The sequence below is a fragment of the Crocodylus porosus genome, unplaced genomic scaffold, assembly GCF_001723895.1.
Source record: "Crocodylus porosus isolate Cpor-Errol unplaced genomic scaffold, CroPor_comp1, whole genome shotgun sequence".
NCBI classification, from domain to species: domain Eukaryota; kingdom Metazoa; phylum Chordata; order Crocodylia; family Crocodylidae; genus Crocodylus; species Crocodylus porosus.
Genome location: NW_017728948.1, coordinates 22495373 through 22516194, shown reverse-complemented (window position 1 = coordinate 22516194; position 20822 = coordinate 22495373). Strand labels below are relative to the sequence as shown.

The 20822-nt window shown below is 43.2% G+C and overlaps 1 protein-coding gene across 1 annotated transcript in view; it reads left to right on the top strand.

Annotated features, from left to right (window-relative positions):
* The window catches only part of EVC (EvC ciliary complex subunit 1), a 114251-nt gene that overhangs the window by 91870 nt on the left and 1559 nt on the right, over positions 1–20822 (top strand). Inside the window, exons 14-20 of the mRNA XM_019553029.1 lie at positions 341–551; positions 3228–3434; positions 4020–4164; positions 9043–9154; positions 16606–16732; positions 17262–17355; positions 18935–19046. Coding sequence (XP_019408574.1) covers positions 341–551; positions 3228–3434; positions 4020–4164; positions 9043–9154; positions 16606–16732; positions 17262–17355; positions 18935–19046 — 1008 coding nt within the window. The remainder of the gene's footprint in view (positions 1–340; positions 552–3227; positions 3435–4019; positions 4165–9042; positions 9155–16605; positions 16733–17261; positions 17356–18934; positions 19047–20822) is intronic.

Here is a 20822-nt window from a genome sequence, read left to right as displayed (position 1 = left end):
TTTCAGATACATTTTCCTTCTACCTCAGGTCAGACCTTCTACCCCCACCATGCATATGATTTCATCTCTTTTTCCCACCTTTTTATTCTTTTCTTCTCTTTAAACTTAGTCAAAACAAACTATTATATTTTCATAATCATATAATTTACCATATAATCCTGTAAAATGTTTTGGGACATATTTGTAGGTAAGTTGCCACACAAGACATGCATTGTATTTGTAGTAACTCTACCAGCTTTGAGCTAGTACCATCACTGCTGAATATACCTATGCCAAAAAAAACGAACCCACAAACAGCTTAATTGATAAACAGAGATTCAAAACATCCTCTCTTTCTCAGGTCTACTAACTACATATTGCGAAAACACAGGCTGTTGCTGTGCTCAGTACTCAGAAGGTTAAGTCTCCGTAACGTTGCTATGGCTACTCTGACTCACATGAGAATGTCCAGGAAGAAAAACTTGCTTCAAGAGCTAAGAGAGCAACACGTCCTGCAAAAGAGCTCCTCACATTGTTCAGATGAACGCCAGTGGCAGTTCCAGAAAACAATGGTATTTATAGTCTCTTGACTATTTCCTTCGGAGTGCTTACCATGTGTCATATCTGGCAGCCTTAGGAGGTCTCAAGATTTTAAAAAGTCCAAGGAATAAATATCAAGAGAAATGCCCTCTATTGCAAAATCAGATTAATACTTATTGCCATGTAAGGTGCTTTAACCTATATAGCATAGCTAGCATAAGGTAAAAATATAAATTTAGTTTATGTGAAAAGTTGTTCAAACCTATGGAGCCCACATGTACAGAAAAGGAATTTAAAACAAGTCTGTCTCCAGCAAGGTGAGAATATGCACCTTGTTGGAGGTATGCAGATATGCATGTAATCCTAATATGCACCCTAAATGTCCTCATTTGGAGGAAAGTTTCTCCTGAAGTCTCTCAGTCCACCTAGAAGTATATTTTGTATTGGTCGTTCACATCCACTCTACAAGTTGACCATCTCTCCAAATAAACGCCGTCCTTAGTTCTGTCTTCTAATCAGCCTTGAGGCTCTTTACAGAAAAAGAAGAGAAGCTTGTGTCTATGTGTTATCACTGGATAGTTAATCTTTTTTTAGATAGTTTTTAACATGCACTTAATAACACTAGATACCAAGTTTCTACAGCAGTGGACATTTCCACAAGGCATTTATATTAGTCCCCAACCCACCTGATATTACTGCATAGGTAGATTGAATAACCCATCAAACATAATGTAGCTTTGTGCCATAGAGTGGGTGGTTGTTCCAGTTATGACAGGTAGTTTTATCTATCCAAACAACACCTGGACTAAGAAGTCTATATTGCAGTCCTGTTATTTGACACTATCCCTTGTTTGACACCTTGAGTGAAATCTGGTAACTGTCTGTAACCACACCAGTTTGGCATGGGTTGTTTTTTCTATTAACATATTTCCTCTTGAATGCAAGGGCCTCAAGATGTTGGTAATAACTCTTCATGCTGTTTAAAGTCAAAACATTACTGTATAAACACACATACTACTGCATTCATCCTGTTTTACACTTAATATGCTTCCTAATATACCCACTTTTGCAGGCATCTAGCTCCTGCAAGAACACAGACCTGCAGCAGAGATTGTTTTGCCCTACAGAATTCAACCTGCAGTTTGTACAGAAGCATAAAGGGAGAAGGAAGTATGCTCTTCCTTGATGCTTTTTATAGCAACATTACTGACCTTAAGAGGGGGGAAGTACCAAAAAACGCATCATGTGATCCTGCCTGCCAAAGGAGAAATGGCAGTGGGTGCTGCCTTTTAAGCCATGGTAGGAAAAAAAGGACAGTGATCAAGGATGGTCCAGAATCAGAAATGAAACCCCATCAATGAGCAAGAGGTAGAAGTGATGGCTTAAGTCACATTCAAGGTTACTGGGTTCATTTTTTTAAAAACTAACATAAGTTTGAGCATTTGCCTATTTAGGCATACTGTTAAACAGCAATGTGGACAATGAATCTTCTAAGTTATTATAAAGATGTAAATTTTATTTTAAAAAACAGCAACCTGAGATTTGGCTCAATCATGATGAGGTGACATATGTGTCTTAGAAGGAAGGGAAACTGATAAATGAAATTCCTGTTAGTGTAAAAAATCAGAAACATCTGGCTGAGTTATATATAAAAATGTGTCAAAACAATTCAACATTAACACAGGCACCTCCTGAATACCAGTAGGTAGTTTGAATACATTTCTACTTGCATATCTTATTTCTTAGAAGCAACATAGGTTCTTTATCAGCCATCAAATTAATTTTACTTTATTAGTTTAACCTTAAGTGCAAGGGAAAGAAAAAGGCAGGGAAGGGAAAGGTGTATAACACATTTTATTCTAAATAGTCTTAGAGTGATGTTGTCTTGTAACATTGACAGTCCAGAAAATGTGAGGCAAGAATTTTTGCAGATTATATCTATTATTGCAGTAACTGCTATAGGTGAAATACAAATTTAATGATAACTCACTCTTTAACCTTGGCCCTGCTTTATGTTAGCCTATTATCTTAGCCTTTATAGTGCAGCATTCTTAAATTGAAAGGAGAGAAAGGAAAGAATTCATTACAGCATAGTCAGTTTAAGGGATGTGGAAACCACTGTATTTGGACCCTACAATTAAAATACATGGACGCCTCCAAAAAAAAAGTTTTTGAACATTGAAGTATTTTACAGCTTTCTAGTAGTAACAGCAGTAACAACAACAACAATACCTACCTCTTACATAATAATTGAAACCATGGTAGGCAATTGTAATGACTTGGTTTGGAATAAAAGTGCATCACTGAGATTAATATACTTGCTATTTGGAGTTTGTTAAACTTGAAATTAAATTTAAAATTAGGTCCTGCCCATTTCTGGGCATTAAACAGCATGTTTAATTTCAAATTTAATCTGAAAGGTATCACTTTCAGTAGCACATTGCTCCTAACAGTATAGGTAATGAGCATTAAGACTAGAGTGGGCTCTCTAGAATAAACTAGGTATAGCTACATTTAAATATAGCACAGGACAGCCCTGTTTCAAATAGAGAAACACTCAACTCAGTGGAATTTACCAGCATAGTTAGAGTTATGCCAGAATGTGAAATTTATCCCATGAAGAATCAGTTGTCTAATATCCTGTATTTGGTGTCATAGAGCATATAGGAGAAAGTAAACTAATCTTAAAGTTTTTATCTGGTCACCAGGAGTCCCACATTCTGGAAGAAGAGGAGAAGCTAGAGGAGGAGACTCAACAAACACGTTCAGAATTTCACCACCAGTTTGTGACAGAAATCCAAGAAGCTCTTCAGCTTATGCAGCAACACGTGGAGCAAGGGATTGGCCAGACCTTGCTCCAGCATGCCCGACAGGAAGCTACAAAGCAGAGCTCTGAAGACAGAGAAGACTTAAAGGTATTAGGGAATTCTTCAATGGCCTTGCTAGGAAGGAGATACCTTGATAAAATGGAAGAAAGCTTCAGGCCTGTATTATCCAGTGTCAGGAAGCACTGTAAGGAGGACTGTGACCTGGCTTAGAAACCAAGTATCCTGCTAAAACTGGATAGGAGTACAGGGCTATTCTGATGACACACCCTAGCAGCCAAGCCTACATCTAACTACAGAATATGTAAAGTCATTAAAAATTTCCTATTTCTCTCTGTCTTAGGAACAATTAAGAACAGGTATAGGATCACTTATTTAGGGATAATAAGTACTCTGAGTTAATAAGCAGAACTGCTGCAGAGCTGAGAAGCCACAGGAACATCAGTCATAGCACACTCAGCTTACACAAATATTTTTGCATTGCAAGGTTTAGTGGAACTCATTTTCATGAATGTTAATCTAGCATATTTCCCAAGCAGTAAATTTACAGTCAGATGTTCACAGCTAGAGTTAGAAATGAGGTTTTCCAGACATCTTCCTTCTCACTGCTTAAGTGAACTACATATTTTCGTCCTTAACTTGGTAAAATAACAATTCTTGTACTGTACATTGCAGGAAAGATTAACAGAATCAGCTGTAGAGAGTGTATATGTGACCATCAGCGGCGTCAATAGAGTGGTACAAAGCTACTACCAGCAAATAGGAAAAATCATGGGAGATTACGAAGACAAAAAACTTCAACAACTGAAATCTCTTCTAGGTGTGCCTTGTCTTTATAACCAGGTGGTGGTAATTTATATATTTTTGGCCACTGCTATTGATTTGTTTCTGAGTGAAAAGTGTCTTTAAAATATAACAGCATTATTTTATTTAACAGTCAATCAAATGTTGAGATCTATTTTCTACTTGAAAAAATGGAATATTAGAAGTATTATTATTATTCATTTGAATTGCAGTAAGATTTAGAAGCCAATGCTCAATCAGTAATTCTCAACCAGGATGCTGGAGCACCTGGAGTGCCCTGAGATCCTTTGAAGGGTGCTGCAAGAAGGGTGAGGAGAGAAGCAGACAGGGACAGGGGCAGAGGCAGCTCAAGCTCCAGGTGTGAGGAAATAAGCGGATAAAGGCAGGCCCAGACTCTCTCTGCCTGGCCACTCCCCTGCTCCTCTGCAAGGAAATAAGCATCATAACAAAACAATTGTTTTTGAAATGGGTTGCCACTCCATTCACAAAAGTCCTGGAAGGGTGCCTCAAGTCTAGCAAGGGCTGCCTTGTGTCTAAAAAGATTGAGAACAACTGGCATAACCTAACTAAATATTCAGTGGGCCAGAGAGAGAATATGGCTGTATAACCTAGTAGCTAGAGCACTCTCCTGGAAGAGGGGAGAGCTGCATTTCAGTTCCCATTCAATAATTATTTAATATGAAAGGCTCATTCATATTCATTGTCTTTGCAGCTGGGGCTGGGCATACAGATCTTCCCTCTCTCAGAAAGAGAGACTGGCAGGCAAGAGAGTCTTTTTTGCCCAAGAATTATCTAATCATTCCACGTAAAGTCGAACAGCTTCAACAATAGAGATCGAAAGATCCCAGCCAAGCTTACCTCCAAATATCCTGTATCTTGGTAGGTGGGGTGGTCTCCTGGGTGCAGGCTCATGGTTTCCTCAGGAAGGACTTGAGTCTGTATCACTCACATTTTAAGTGAGTTTTCCATCTTGGAATAAAGTTAGTAGAGGGGAATCTTCTGCTCAGCAGCCATGTTGCATGTGGCCTGAGCTAGTAAGTTTTCTCTCAGCCTGGTCAGAAGTGTAGTGAGGGAAGATGCCCTGCTTGTGAATCCTGATAAAGCTTAGGCATGAGGTAGGAACCAAAATGTTCAGCATTGTCATGACTGATGTGTTTTTTGGCATGACCAGAAGCAAAACTTTATGCACTTAGTTGATTTTGGCATTGGAAACAGGGTTGCCTTCATTGTGGTTTCAAGGATCTACATTTTGGCCATAGGTGCTTAAAAACTATTGGTATCCCTTTACTAGTCTAGTCCCAAAGCTGTGGGAGGGTAGCTCTAATCAGTAGGTCCACGTGGGGCAGCATTGACTGCCAGCAATAATAATGCACACAGCCACATGTGACAGTGGCTATTTTTGTGCCTTCCCCACCTAAGGGCATCATCTAGGGCTGTTATCCCAGACACCTCTCACCCTCAACCACACTACTGTCTAGACTTGTGACCCTCGTTCAGCAGTTCCTGAAATCCTGTTGAGTTGAATGGACCTTAAGCATCCACTTAAAATGAAGCATGAGCCAAGACATTTTCTGAATCAGGATTTACTTAAACACATGCTTAAGCGCTTTGCTTAACTAGGACTTTGATTACCATTCACAACTGGCATCCAAGTTGAGAGTAAAGAATACTCATTACACAAACCAGAAGCCTAGAAATTACTCTTGTAGAGGTTTTTTTTCATGGGTTTGTCTGGTTATATGCATGTTTTGATGCCCAAGTGCTATATGATTTATATACTGTGTAAGAATTTAAATCATAAGCAGTATTAGGAGCACATTTTTTGCTCTTGAATCAAAGTTCCGCATTTAGGGGAAAAGATTCCTTCACTATTCCGTTAAAGTATAAGTTTGGCACGGTAGAACACAAGCTTATTGATGTTGGTAATAAACACAGGAGTCTATGAGGCCCCGAATAATAGCATCTAGACCAGGGTAGCCCAAGAGACAGACCCAGCAGACATTTACAGATCAAATGAATAACTAGTAGTGAAGGCATTTTGAAAACCTACGTGCTTTTGCTGCAATCCAGCTGTGATTTTTCTTTAGGAGCATTGAACAACCATTTCTCTTTTATTAAAGCCCTTTTTCATATCAGGACAGAAGGCCTATATGAAAGAAAGGATAATAGGTATAAGCTGTGCCACTATACAGAAAAGAATACAAGATTCATTATGCCAGAAAAAAAGAGTGTGACTCTTAAAACCTAGTTGGGGTGTGAGGAGTCCCTGGGTTCTCAATTCTGTTCCAAGGATTGTATCTGCATTTTATTCAGTAATTATTTAATTGAAAATACACAAGCCTTCCAAGAGCAAGGACCAGAACCCAAGAATTCCTCTTAGCAGTGAGGTTCCCTAATCACTGGGCTATGGCTCCTCTTGTGCTCTTTTTAATTCAATGAATCTTGAATTATTTTCTGCACACTACCACAGCGTAAAGAAGAGGACTGAGAGCAGCCCACATACACCTGGTAATTAAGGAGTTCTCAGATCGGTGGTTTTGAACTCCTTTAGGTTTAAGAGACTATTTAATCCAGTCTCTCACTTGGTCAACATGTACTATAACTACATCCATATATAAAAGGTGAGTAGTAGCGGCCATTTGAAAAGAAAATGACAACTGCATTTTGTGAAGAGGCCAGTCCTGCCATGCTGTCTAAATGCCAGCTGGTTCATGGCCATTAGAGAAGACAGGTAGAGGAGCACCTCGGTTCTGGATTTCATTTAGCCTTACCTGTGAACGGGGCACCAAAATATTCAGATTGGGGCCGAGTACTAGAAACCTGAGGAACTTTCGGGTCAGACTGGGAGACTTCTTGTGAGTTCAGCTGTCTCCAGGGTGAGGTGGCAATTGATTTTTAGGTCAAAGTTTTAATTTATATGCCTCAATTCCACATATGCTCATTTTGATCTTATGAGGAGAAGCTGAGGGAGCTTGGCTTATTTAGTCTGGAGAAAAGATTTAGGAGGCGATTTAATAACAGCCTTCAATTACCTGATGGCTAGGTACGGATATTCAAAAAGCCCAAGTAGGAATAAATCAAACCTATGCAGGTTTCTCTAAGCTGCATAGATTGGATCAGGAGTGAATGGAATATGTTCATCCTTGGTGGGGGGCGCACAGAATATTGCACTGGCTGAGGCTAGAAGGTGGGGGGCACTTCTCCATATCTCCCAGTGCGGCCTGTCTCCCAGCTCTGGCCCCCTAGCAGCCAGCTGTCAGTGGCAGCAGGGGCGGGGGGGAAGGGAAGGGAAGGGCAGGGAGGAAGGATGGCATCCCTCCTCCAGCTGTGCTCGCTTGGTTCTCAGAGGTCCAGAGCCAGGCCCATGGGGTGGGGATATCCACTCCCCGACCCCTCTGCCTCTGCTCCCCAGCCCTCTACTGTGCATCTCTCAGGCCTGACTCCTGTGACATCCCAGGGGCAGAGCCGGCCCAGTGTTTAGGCAGAACAGACAAACGGGCTGAGGGTAGCCCACCTACCCTGCAAGTATTAATGGGGACCTGCAAAGTAGCCTGGGATGCCAGGGGACTGAAATCTGATTTGAGTTAGGAGGAGATCTGGAACAGAAGTTTGACTGACTGGACTAAACTAAACCAATTAAATCTGATAATACATCCATCCAAGTCTCTCTCTGATCAGGTTCTGCCATTTTTAAACCAGTCTACATGTGCTGAACTTCTGTTCCATTACAGGTTACATAAATCAGTGTAAGTAATTGGAAACTGGTGTACAGTCTATAGCTAACTGAAGGGTGGTTACAAAAAGGATGGAGCTAGATTGTTCTCAGTGGTGGCAGATAAAAGAACAAGAAGCAATGGTCTAAATTTACACCAAGGGAAGTTTAGGTTAGCTATTAAGAACAAGTCTTTCACTAGGAGGGAAGTAAAGCATTGAAACAGACTACCCAGGGTGTGTCTACATGAGACGTTTACTGCATTGCTAATTAGCTCTGCAGTAAACATCTCAGTATCTACACATGCAGCCCTATTAAGCTGCAGGAAACAAATAAACTCTTCAGCAAGCTAGTACTTGTAAATACAAGTACTGTCCTGCAGAAGAGGTTTTTTGTGTGCAGCAGCACACATGTAGATGCTGACCCAGCTGGCTGGGGCACGAGGGTGCATCGGTATGGGGGTTGCCTGCCAGCTAGCCCCAAACTAGAACACCCTTGTACCCCAGCCATCACCTCCACAGCATGTTGAGCGGGGTCGGAGCAGCCCTGGGCTGGCAAGCTGACCCCCCCAGACTCCCTGCCAGCTAAGGTTGCTCCAGTCGGGCTCAACGTACTGTGATTCTGAACATACATGTAAACACAGTCCCCTGGAGCAATAAACTCTGGTGCAATATGTGCCAATGTTTATTACTTCACATTAATATGCACATGTAGACACACCCATAGAGAGGCTGTGGAATCTCCATCCATGGAGGTTTTTAAGACCCAGCTAGACAAAGCCTTGCCTGTGATGATCTATTTGGAGATGGTCCTGCTTTGAGCAGGGGGTTGGACTAGATATCCTTAGGTCCCTTCCAACCCTAATTTTCCATGATTCTATGATCTATCCATCAGTTTAATGAGGAAAATGGCTAAAAATATTAATTCCCTTAAAATTACCTGTGTCTTAACCTTCGTGGAGAAAAAAAGGTAAGTATTTCAACTAGTTTTAAAAGAAATTGTGTGTAGCGTGGCATAAGTAAGCAAAATGTATTTCATATACTACAAGAGCAATAATTGTTGGAAGACTGTATTGAATTGTGCTGATAGGAAAATATAAATTAACAGCAGTCACACAACTAAAACTATCACAGGGCTTGTAATTTTGAGCAGATGATTATTTCAGGAGTGTTGTTATTTTAGCAGAAAGGAGTGAAAATCACAGACTTAAAAGAAAACATGAAGAGAATGAATGGACATTGAAAGAAAAACCTAATGAAGGTACCTTGGACATATCATCTGCTGTTCCTCAAAGGTGAGAGCAGACTGGGGAATTACTTGCTCTTAAATCTTACGACTTGTCTCAGTACTTCTATATATGATTAACAGGGATCGGGGTTTTGTTTCCCAATGAAAAACAGAAAAATATGGATTTTCCCCTTTATTGGAGGAAAATGGAGATTTCTTATTTTAATGGAGAATCCTTCAGGTTTTGCAGTTTATCAAAGAGCTCTCTGCAAGCTGCAGGGAGCTGGGAGGGAGCAGGAGGAGGGCGGTCAGGCAGGGGGAGCCATGTGCATGTATCTGCACACAGCCACCAGGTAGCCTGGAGAGCAGCTACTGTAGGTGGTGGGGGGGGATTGAGGCCCCCATAGAGAGGGAGGGAGGAAGCTGGGCAATGCTGGGGCTGGGGCTGCTGCCTAGCCAGGCATTGTGTGGGGTTTGGGACCCAGGGCTGCAATGTGCAGCCTCAAGGCCCCAGCGGGGAGCAGGATGGGGCTGCAGGTGGCTCTTCCAGGGAGCAGGCGGTGTGGGGCCAGCTCCCTGCCACTGCATGCATTTCTGAGGGGCAGGGAGAACCTGTGCCCCCCAGATCTGTGCGCAGGACAGGCACAGGTGCCTGCTGTGGGCTCAGTCTTCTGCCCTGCTGCCTCCCCCAGGGCCTCTGTAGCCCAGCGGGTGCAACATGGCACTGCTGGGAACAGTGGGGTTGCGCGGGGATCTCTCTGCTGCTCCAAGCTCCATACTGTCCTAGCGATACATCCCCTGCACATGTGGCAGAAGTGAGGGGCACAACCCCAGGCCACCACCTCTGCTGCTGCTGTACATCTAGTAGATGCATTGCCAGGGGAGCGCAGAGCTTGCAGTGGCAAAGAGATCCTTGTGCAACCCCGCTGTTCCCTGCAGTGTCAGGTCTCATCCACTGGGCTGTGGAGGCCCTGGGGGAGAAGAGCAGGGTGGGAGTCTTGAGTAGTGGGCAGCCTGTACCCACCCCTGCCCCACACACAGATCTGGGGGTCATGGGTTCCCCCCTGCCTCCCCAGGAGTGCAAGAAGCGGCCCTAACCCTAACCCCCACCCCACCTAAACGTGCAGCAGGTAGGCAGCAGAGGGGTGAGCTGGGCTCCCCTCTGCTGCAGCAGCCGCCACCACCTCCTGCTAGGGGCAGGGGGCTGTGGACCCAGCTCCCTGGCCCCATAGCCCTGGCAGCTGAGGGTGGGATGGGGGGCTGTTGTTGGGGAGCAAGTGGAGAGTTCAAACAGGGCTGTGGGGAAAGTGAGGGGCCTTTCATTTTAATCATGGACTTTGGAGTTTTTAATCAGAGAATTTGCAATATTTTTAAATGGAGAATTTGCAATTTTGTGCAGGATCCCTGATGATTAAATAGTTTGTCTGTGATAGCTGCTTGTCTTTAAGAAAAAGAAAATAAATGTATTTCCAAATTATGTGAAAACCGTATTTCAGTAATTGCTTTGTTATTAACCAACTTTTCGATGCTCAGTGATCACAGAATGGAAAGCCAAATAAATCTAATTTCTATTGGAATAGTTAAAAAAATAAAGAAAAACCCATTGCAAACCATGCACTGCTTTTTAAAAGTAATTTGAAATAAATATTAGATGAGTACTAATGCTTTCTGATCCATCATACTCTGTCCTATCTACTTTAAATATTGAAGTATTATTAGTCAGCCTTTGAGTAAATTTACATTGCAATTTAGGTAGAGCTAAGGGAACATGAATTTGAAATGAAAAGAAAAATGAAATTCATATTCTATGCAGAACAGAAAAAGTAGAGAAGAGATCTCAGGAGGTCAACTAATCCAACCCCCAGCTCAAGGTACGATATGCCCTTAAGCTAAGCCATCCTAGACAAGTGTTCCTGTTTCTAAAATCTTTGGAAAGACTGCTCAGCCATTCATCCTTTGCCCGTGACATTTTAGACTAGATCTTTCAAACAGATCTAGTTCTTAGAATGTATTAGTGCAAATATAACATAAAAGATTTTAGTACAACCAAAAATAAGTAGATCACCCAAGTATGATTTTACCCAAAGATCCTCAGCTAAAAAACAACTCTTTCCAGGGTTAAATTTCTACCATAAAAAAATATATTGTGTATGTGCTTGCAAAACAGGCCCTAGGACATGAAATACAGGAGATTATAATGTAATATTCCTGTCAATTTTTCTACTACCTATTCATGTCATCTCTTCACTGTTTCATAAAGAACTGGCTTAGCATTAGGACAGACACAGACCATGTAAGTTTGACACACTAAGGAGGTTAAGTGTTTCTTCAGATATTCTGCTGCCTCTAAATTGAAATAAATCATTACTGAGGGCCCACTTTTTATCCTCATTTGAAATATTAGTTTTCTAGAGAGTAATCCACATAGCTCAAAGCTGCACAGAAAAATCTCACTTTGTCACTCATCATTATAATCTTTATTCTGTTTCCATGAAACTTCCTTCCTTCCAAATTGACCAATGATAGCTGTTGCTTTATTTTTTAATTTGTCCATAATATATTTTAATATTTTCCCAAAAAGTCAACTTCATTTCAAGCTGAAATACAGATTCATGAAGAAGGAGGGTTTTTTTCTTTACAAATCCAAGATAGCATCATAACACAAATCAATTATCAGCACTTATTTTTCCCCACTTACTGTAATTTCCTCTAAGGTTATATCCTAGTTATATAGAACGCATTAACTGATCCACTTCCTTTTAAAAATCAATGGGAGGGCTCCTGTTGATTTCTTTGGTGATTAGAATATCAAATAGAAAAAGTAAATATTCTCTAGTCATTTAACATTAAAATAGCCCTTGATTAAGTACTTTGGTGGTATTTAGATGGCAGTTGCACTTGGAGTGCTCAAATATCAAAGGCAGTTAAAGAGCAATTTTTTAAAGGTATTTAGCTCTTTAAAAATCTGGGCGTAACTGAAATTAACACTGCAGTTTCAGAGCAGAGGAGGCTGGAGAAGAGAGGCATTTCATATTTAGCAGAGATAAGATATTTAGAGTTCTGTTATTTTAACATTAAAACATCAAAAAAAAAACATGCAGAGGTATATTTACCAATGCAAATGCTGGTCTGGAAAGGTCAGATATGCATGTCTCAGTTTGATATCACAGACCTCAGAGATTCACAGATTGTAAGGCCAGAAGGGACCTCAGAAGATTGTCAGGTCCAGCCCCCTTCACAAATCAGGAAAGGTAATTGGGGATCAGGTGACCCCAGCAAGGTGACTGTCTAGTCTCCTCTTGAAGATGTCCGGGGTAGGTGATTGCACCACTCTGGAGGGAGCTTATTCCAGAGTCTGGACACCCTGACTGTGAAGAGGTTTTTCCTAATGTTGAGCCTGAATCGATCTTCCAGGAGTTTGTAGACATTACTCTGGTTTGCCTCTCGGGTGCCTTCAGATGCTCACCAAGCCCTTGATGTACTCCCCTAGTGTAGCACTAAGCTGCTATCAGGTCCCCCTTTCAGCCTTCTCTTCCTCAAACTGAAGAGTCCCAGATCCCTCAGGCTTTCCTCATATGGCTTGCTTTTGAAAAACTTGATCATACAGGTGGCTCTTCTCTGGACTCTCTCTCAAGCTTGTCCACGTCCTTGTTAAAATGTGGTGCCCAGAACTGGACACAGTACTCCAGCTGTGGTCTCACCAGTGCTGAGTAGAGCAAAAGAATCACCTCCTTGGTTTTGCTGGAGATGCATCAATTGATGCATGCCAGCATATTATTTGCCTTACTGGCTATGGCATCACACTGCCGGCTCATATTCATACTGTGATCTATTATAACCTCCAGGTCCCTTTCATTCATGGTGCTAGTCAGTTTGGTGCCACCAAACCTGTAGGTGTGCTGGGTGTTGCTCATCCCCATTTGGAGCAACTGGCATGTTGTCACGGAGTCACGTAGGTGCCCCGTGACTGTGAGGGTGATTGGCAGAGCTGCCAATCACCTGGGCAGCTCAGGTGCTGGTTACCAGGGTGACCAGGTGGTCACATGGCCAGAAGGGGGCAGGGCCAGGCCTTTATAAACAGCTTAGGCCGGAACCTGACTCACAGTTCCCTTCTGGCTGCTGCAGGAGCAGGAGCTCTGCGGCTTGAGCTGAGTGCCCTGAGTTGGTGGTCGCAGCCTTACCACACTAACCGGCTGTGATGATGCGGGGAACAAGATCACCCTGAAGGGAGGTAGGACTGAGAGCCCTGGTAGGGCTTGGAGTTATCGTTAGGCATATGGAGCCTCTGTTTATGTTGCAGCCAGATGGCTTGAGGTTTTGTTACAGTTTGCACCGGAGGACCGGGTGAGGCTGTAGGGGAGCGAGGAGGCCTCACGGGAGCTCCCCAACAGCTTGGAGGTTCCCAGTGCCCAGTAGGGGCACAGTGCCGGGGGGCACTATTGTCGGCGCCAGGGAGGCGCAGTGTGCAAGGTTGCAGACCCCGGCCCATAAGGGCGGGGTGTAGCCCGGTGGGGCAACTTGACCCTGAGAAGGGTCAAGGGGACAGGCACGGTGGCGAGCGCCTGTGCCCTAGCCCAGGGGCCCGAGAGAGAGAGCGAGGGCACCCGAGGGGCGAGGGACCATACAAACGTCCCCCAGAACAGCTGCGAGGCTTGGGGCATGCTGAGGGGGAGGTTTGGAGGCACGCATAGCCCTTAAGGCGGGACGCATATGGATACCCCATTCTGGATTAGGGACAGGAACACCAGTACCGTCCACTAGGGAAACAGGCAGCCTCCACATTATATATTAGTCATCAAAGTCGTGGCGGGCGAGATTCTGAGGGTGCTACATTCACCCTAACATGACGGTAGGGGGCGCTAGGGAGTTCACGGCCGCCCCTAGGCCCCGCTCCCTCACACATGTCAATATAGAACTTCATCAGGTGGCAATCCACCTAACTTGCTAGCTTATCATCTGCCTGTATCTGTAGCCTGTCTTCAAGCATGACCATGCTACCCCATAACTTGACGCCCTCCGCGAACTTGGCCATTAAGCTCTTCACCCCCACATCCAAATCGTTAATAAAGATGTTGAAAAGTACTGGACCAAGCACCAACCCCTGTGGCATACCACTGCCCACTTCTCACCAGGATGACACAGATCTGTTCACTTTGACTCTCTGGGTCCTATCCTGCAGTCAGTTTCTTATCCACCTGGCTGTCTTGGAGTTAAGCCCACAATCCTCCAATTTTCTCATGAAGACATTGTGGGTTACTAGATCAAAGGCCTTTTGGAAATTAAGGTATACAATGTCAACCTGCTCTCTTGTGTCCAGGTGGTGAGTTACCTGGTCATAGAAGAAAGTGAGGTTCATAAGGTAAGACCTGCCCATGACGAAGCCATGATTTGGCCTATAGTTAGCCAGGTCCTCCCTCCTCCCCCTTCTTGTGGATGGGCCCAACATTGGCCCTCTTCTAGTCCTCAGGGACTTCTCCAGAGCATCATGAGTTATGGAAGAGCTTCGCCAGGGGTTCTGCAATGACTTCGGCCACCTCCTTCAGCACTCTAGGATGAAGATCATCCAGTTCCACTGACTTGTATGCATCTAATTTTTTTAATTGGTCTTACACCAATTCGACAACTGTAGTAAGAAGGGGATTATTCCTACTGTGCTCATCCTCTACTCCACCTGGTGTGGTTTTCCTCTTGGTCCGGTGAAAGACAGAGGCGAAATAGTCATTCAGGAGTTCAGCTTTCTCCTGGGTAGTGGTAACCAGCTCTCCTGAGTTGCTGAGCAATGGCCCCACACTCCCATTTGTTTTTGTCCTGTTCCCTGTGTACCTAAAGAAGAACTTCTTGTTGTCCTTGATTCCCATTGCTAATCTAAGTTTGGTCACTGCTTTAGCCTGTTTATCTGTTCCCTGCAAATGCAGGCCATCGTGGAATAGTCCTCCTTGGGGCCCACCCTGAGCTTACATTGTTTATAAGCCTCTTTCTTCTTTCTTAAGAGGACTGATTTCCCTGTTTAGCCAAGCAGGCTTCCCAGCCCTTCTATTACCTTTTCTCTGCATGGGAATGGACTTCCTTTGTGCTTCAAGGAGTGTGTCCTTAAGGAACAACCACTCTTCATGCACACCTTTCACCTTTGGTCCCTGATCCTACAGCACTTGCCTTACTAGTGACCTAAGTTTGTTAGAATTTGTATTTTTCAAGTTCAAGTCTTCAATCCTAGTTGTCTGCCTTACGTCCGACAGTGAACATGATGGTTTCATGGTCACTGTTGCCCAGACTTCCCTCTATTTTTAAAATCAGTCACCAAGTTGTCTCCTTTGCCCGGGACCAAGTCTAGCAGCACGTCGCCTCTGGTAGGCCCATGCACCTCCTGAGTAAGGAAGAGATCCTTGACAGGTCAGAAAGGATCGCGACCAATCCAACTTAACCAAGTGTTCCTCCCAAGAAATGTCTGTCTGGATAATTAAAATCGCCCATGATGACCAAGTCACGTGCACGTGCAGCTTCAGTCAATTCTCAAGTAAACTCCAGATTGAGTTCCTTCCTCTGGTTTGGTGGTCTGTAGTATATACCTACAGTTAGGTCTGTCTTGCCACGAACACTTGACTCAGAGGGTTTCAAGCTGTCCATTTTGGCAACCGAACTCCAAAGAAGTGTACTGCGCTTTCACATAGAGAGGAACACCTCCACCTTTCTTCCCCACCCAGTCCCTTCTATGCAGGGTGTAGCCCTCTATAGCTATGCTCCAGTTGTGTGAGGAGTCCCACTAGGTCTCCGTAATCCCTACTAGATCATGATGCACCCTGGAGAGTAGGAGGGCTAGCCAAGTTAAAGCTCCTAATTCTTTTCTGTCTTCAGTATGTTTTAAAAAGTTAGTCTCCCTGGCAAATGGGCAACAGAGTTGATGTGAAGATTAACTACCAAATGCAGCATAGCTGCTGCAGCCTGTAACCAGTGATTGTCAACCAGACAATCTGGGTGCTGCCAGATCCTTTGAAAGGTGCTACAAGTGGGAGCAGATAAGTAGATAAGCCAAGCAGATAAGCACAGACTCTGACTTGTCCCTGCCTAAACGATTCCCCAGCTGCACTGCCCAGCCCCTCTGCAAGGAAGTAAGCACTGTAATATAGAAATATTTTTTTGAAAATGGTTGCCACTCAATTCACAAAAGTTATGGAAGTGTCCCTCAAGTCTAGCAAGGTGTGCCTCACAACCAAAAAGATAGAGAGCCACCGCTGTAATCTCAGACCACTATGTGATCTGAATCTCACCAAAGGACCATCCAAGGCAACATAAGTACCTACGGGGTTAGAATTAAAAATAAACCTAACTAGAAGACAGAAAAATACAGAGATTCCATTTACTGATCATGGAGACTAATAAAATATGTTGCTGTAGCAATACTGACTGGTCATTTATCACTGCACAGGATGATGTTATTAGTCTTATCTTTCCTCTAACAATGTATCTATCCTTTCAACTAACCAAACTACATATTCAAAATTTTCTGATTCCCTTTACCAGGATGTTATTGCAGCAAAAAAGGTTCTTGGCCCAGTTTGACATGCAGCAACAGGCTCGACTGAAGTCTCTAAAGCAGAGGATACTGGCATTACATCATCTAGAAACAGAGGTTGAGAACCAGCTAAAGGTAAAGCAGAGTAAAACAAAACACAGCTATCTGAAGACCTGATCCCACTCCAGTTATACTCAGCAGCAAAAATTTCTGATAAATTCCTTTTCCAAAGTGTACTGAAGTCAATGGAAAGGTACCCCATTGGCTCAAATGGGCTGTAAAGCAGATTTGCAAGTTTTCAAAAGCCACATCAATTAAACTTATTGTTAAATCTGATTCACCTAAAGATGAAAATTTGGTGGCAGTTTTTTATATTAATGTCTTATTTTTCCACCTCAGGTTCCCTACAGAGCAAGTTCTAAAGAGACCAGCTCCTTCATTGTGAGGACATCTGTCACAATGCATTTTCTTCTTTTAATCAACAGCAAAAAACAGTCTTCCTATTAATAGTTACATGCTTTCATACACAGAAGTAAAGATGGTCACTACGTATGCTTTTAACTGCATACATTTCCTCTCCATCACCCATGCAGAGGAGAACGGAGTCTATAAACATTCTTGGTAGCATTCTTCTATTTTAAACATTTGTCTCCTTTGTGTTCAGCAAGCAGAACAGGACTTTATCACTGAGGTAGCTGGATTGGCCCGAGTTCCCCTCCCAGTTCACAAGCAGCCTTTAAATAGGACCACTCAATCAGGTGAGTGCAAAGATGCTTGCTTGTTCTTTAAAAGTTCATTTATGATAAAGTTTGCTAATTACACACACACACACACACACACACACACACACACACACACACAATTTTAAAAACCAGGCTTATAAAAAGAGGCAATATGGTTAGCCAACTAAGATTCTAACCCATTTTTTTTGTGGGGTACCAGATTTTTAAACCAGAATACATTATCCAGGTTAACATTCCCACTTCAGCACTCAAAGACAAAAACGGGGGGAAAGGCGTTTAAAATACTCCTGTGGGTCCCTCTGTTTGAAAGGGGCTTAAATAGTTTTCAATTATAGAAGCTTCCTTTAATCTTTTCAAATGAAGACATTAGTCTCCTGGTTATATACCTCTGATCATGCTAAAGTTGAAGTTTTTAGCTGAGTTAATGGTATTTTAATTAATTCGGTATTTCAGGTGACACAGACAAATTTGTCAGCCTTGCATCATTTGACTTGTTTTAGGTCTACAATCAATTCTCTAGCCCAACTTTTCTTTTCTATATGGTGTTCGAAGTCAAATTAGCTAAATCAGTTCCAAATTACACTGATTGAGCAGAATTCAATCATTCCAAAATCCATATTGATTGAGCAGGCAGAATTCAATCATTCTAAACAACACATATGGCGCTACAACCGGCAAGCATCCTCCATCCCAGACTCTCACCCTGGGACTTCATACTCCCAGATCCATTGGCAGGCATCCTACGTGCAGGCCCAAGCCCAGAGGTCTTGGGAATCTGACGCCCCCTACATTTCATCTGAGCCAAAAGGCTGAGTCTGCAGGTGTAATTAATTGTGTGCAACAATCAAGCTTAAAACTGCTTACCTTACTGAACCAACATATCAGGTACTCTGAAGCAGCTAGGGTAAGATTTTATAGAACTCAGAGCTAGGAGGAACACAACTACCATTAAAAGTGAACGTAATTTTGAGCTCTTAACTCACTCACCTAGGCAGTTCCAGAAATCCCTTTCCCCCGCCCACAAACTAACATTACTTGTGCTAATGGCATACTCTCACTCCCTACATACTAACATTACTTATGCTCTGCTTGTGGGTACAAAACTAAAGGCACCATTGAGAACACTACAAAAATGAGCCATTAGCATCCATTGCTTCATCTTGAAATTTCTTCCATAAAACCCCATGTCATTTTCCTTAAAATGATAGAGTTCCTACCTTTATTTTTTAGTTTGGTTGTTGTTAATAACAGTTTCCAACTGTTTGCTAAGAGTTAATCTGTTTAGAAAATACCTAATCATGTTGTAGCCGTTTTACAACACTGAAAAATATATCAGCCTTTGGCAAACCTGAAAATTAAGACATGGCAACTTCATGATGCATCATAATTACAAAGCATTAAGACTTGTGTAGATGTTTAAATTATTTTGGGTTAAGTTTGCGTATGTATTTAACATGGAATGGCTGTTCTGGAATAGTTTCAGGCATGGACATACTTGCGTTGGTAGTATAAGCGTCCTTTGTTCTTTAGCTCGATCTAAAGCAGACAAGCCCTTACCACTGTGGTTGTAAATCATGTTTCCATGCCACTGCAGGAAAAAAATCTAAAATAAAAATGAAAAATGCTCAATCCCAGGGAAAAGAGGACCCTGCTGACTGTCATGAAAAAGACCAGGCACCTGATAGACAGAACGCTGGGTCACTCAGGTACTACAGGACCTAAAACTGATGTCTCTTTTTTCACAGGCATGGGTTTTTTGGCAGACATAATATTTTTTTCCAGGAAAGTGTGCCTGTATGCTAGAAACAAAATACAGTATTTACCTAAACCTAAGATGACCCTGAATATAAAATGACCCACCAATATTTAGGTTCTATATATTGAAATTTTGTTACAATTTTCCATGTCTAGGACCTAATTATTAGAAGGTCATCTTAAATTCATCCCCTCAACCACTGCAGTGGGGAAAGCAGTGGCCAGGAAGCAGATGATAAAGGAAGCAGTTGAGGGGCAGGCAGTGGGAGAAGCAATCATGGGGGTAACCTGTAAGGGAGTCAGTGTGAAGACAGCGGGCAGTGTTGGGGGAGGGAGGGGGTTAAACAGCTTGACCCCCTGCCCCTTCTCTCCTGACTCTTGTCCCTACCTCCCCACACAGCCTCAGCCAACCCTGCCTCCTCTTCCTCCCCATGCTCCCTCCACCACTTCCACTGCTGCTTACCCTGTTCTGCTCTATCAGGGTCAAACTCTGCTCTGACCTGGTAGCAATGGCAGAGCTGCCGCACCCCCTGCCATGGCTGCTAGTAGGCCAGGCTGGGGCACAGATATGCTTCATGCCCAGGCTGGAGCAGAGCCAAAGCCTACTAGAGCAGAGCAAGGATAAGCTGCACGGGGTCTTAGGAAGAAATGGTGAGAAGGGAGAGGCGAGGCAGAGAGGGTGCAGGGTGCCCAAGACTGCAAGGGGCGGGGGGTGGTCAGGCAGGCAGCACAGAAGCTGCAGGGGGTAGAGATGGGGCAGAGAGAGAGAAGGCAGTGGGCTGGCAGGAAGCAACTGCCTGCCCCCTGCTGCCTCATACTCAATTCCAAGACAAAGGGCTTTTTCCCCCCATGTTATAGGGAGGAAAATCTTGTCTTGGAATTAAGTAAATATGGTAATACTTTTCTTTAAGAACTGATATGTCCCACGAACACCCTTCACAAGTTTAAGCTTCTAAAATTGGCTCCATAGTCTGTAGAACTTTAATGGCTTACTTTAATTTTAAGTAAAAATAAGTAGTATGTTGTTTGTGTTCAGTATTGGTATTTCCACAAGGTATCACTGTGGAAACGCATGAGGCCAGGTTCTCAGATGATGTAAGCCATCTAACCAACTCAGCTGAGAGATGCTGAATTTTATCTGGAGTAAATCAGTGTCTGGTTTCTAAGCTTTTAGCCACCCCCTTTATTTCATGACTAAAAGGAAAGGCCTGTTATCGGCATGTGCTTTGGAAGATGATTTTGATGACAGAGGTTTCATTTGGCTTATGCTACTAAAAGAGAAGAAATTACCTCAGACCTGAAACACACAAGCTCATTATAAAGGGAAAGATCAAACCAACCTGCTGGGTTGCTGGAGTTTTGATATGTTGAGCACAAAGGAAATCTGGCTGACCAGCTGAGTGAACAGTTGGTTCTCAAGAACCACAGAGAGACTGTGAGTACACGTATATATCCATTGGGTAACCTGATGCCCTCAGCACTTTTTCACATACTCTTTGCTACAACCAGCAAGAGGTAAATGTATAACAGTGGCCACATCTACAAATGCATTTGATCCAGCCTAAGTTTACTCCAGTGTAAGCTACTCTAGAGTAAGCATTTTCAGGCCTCTGTGGGGACTAGGGAGAAAATGTGCTGCTCTTTGCACCAAGTTTCCTGCAGCCCTGCAATGGGCCCCTCCTGCCACCGGAGGGGAAATCTAGGCTCTCCCTGGGTGCTAGCCCAGG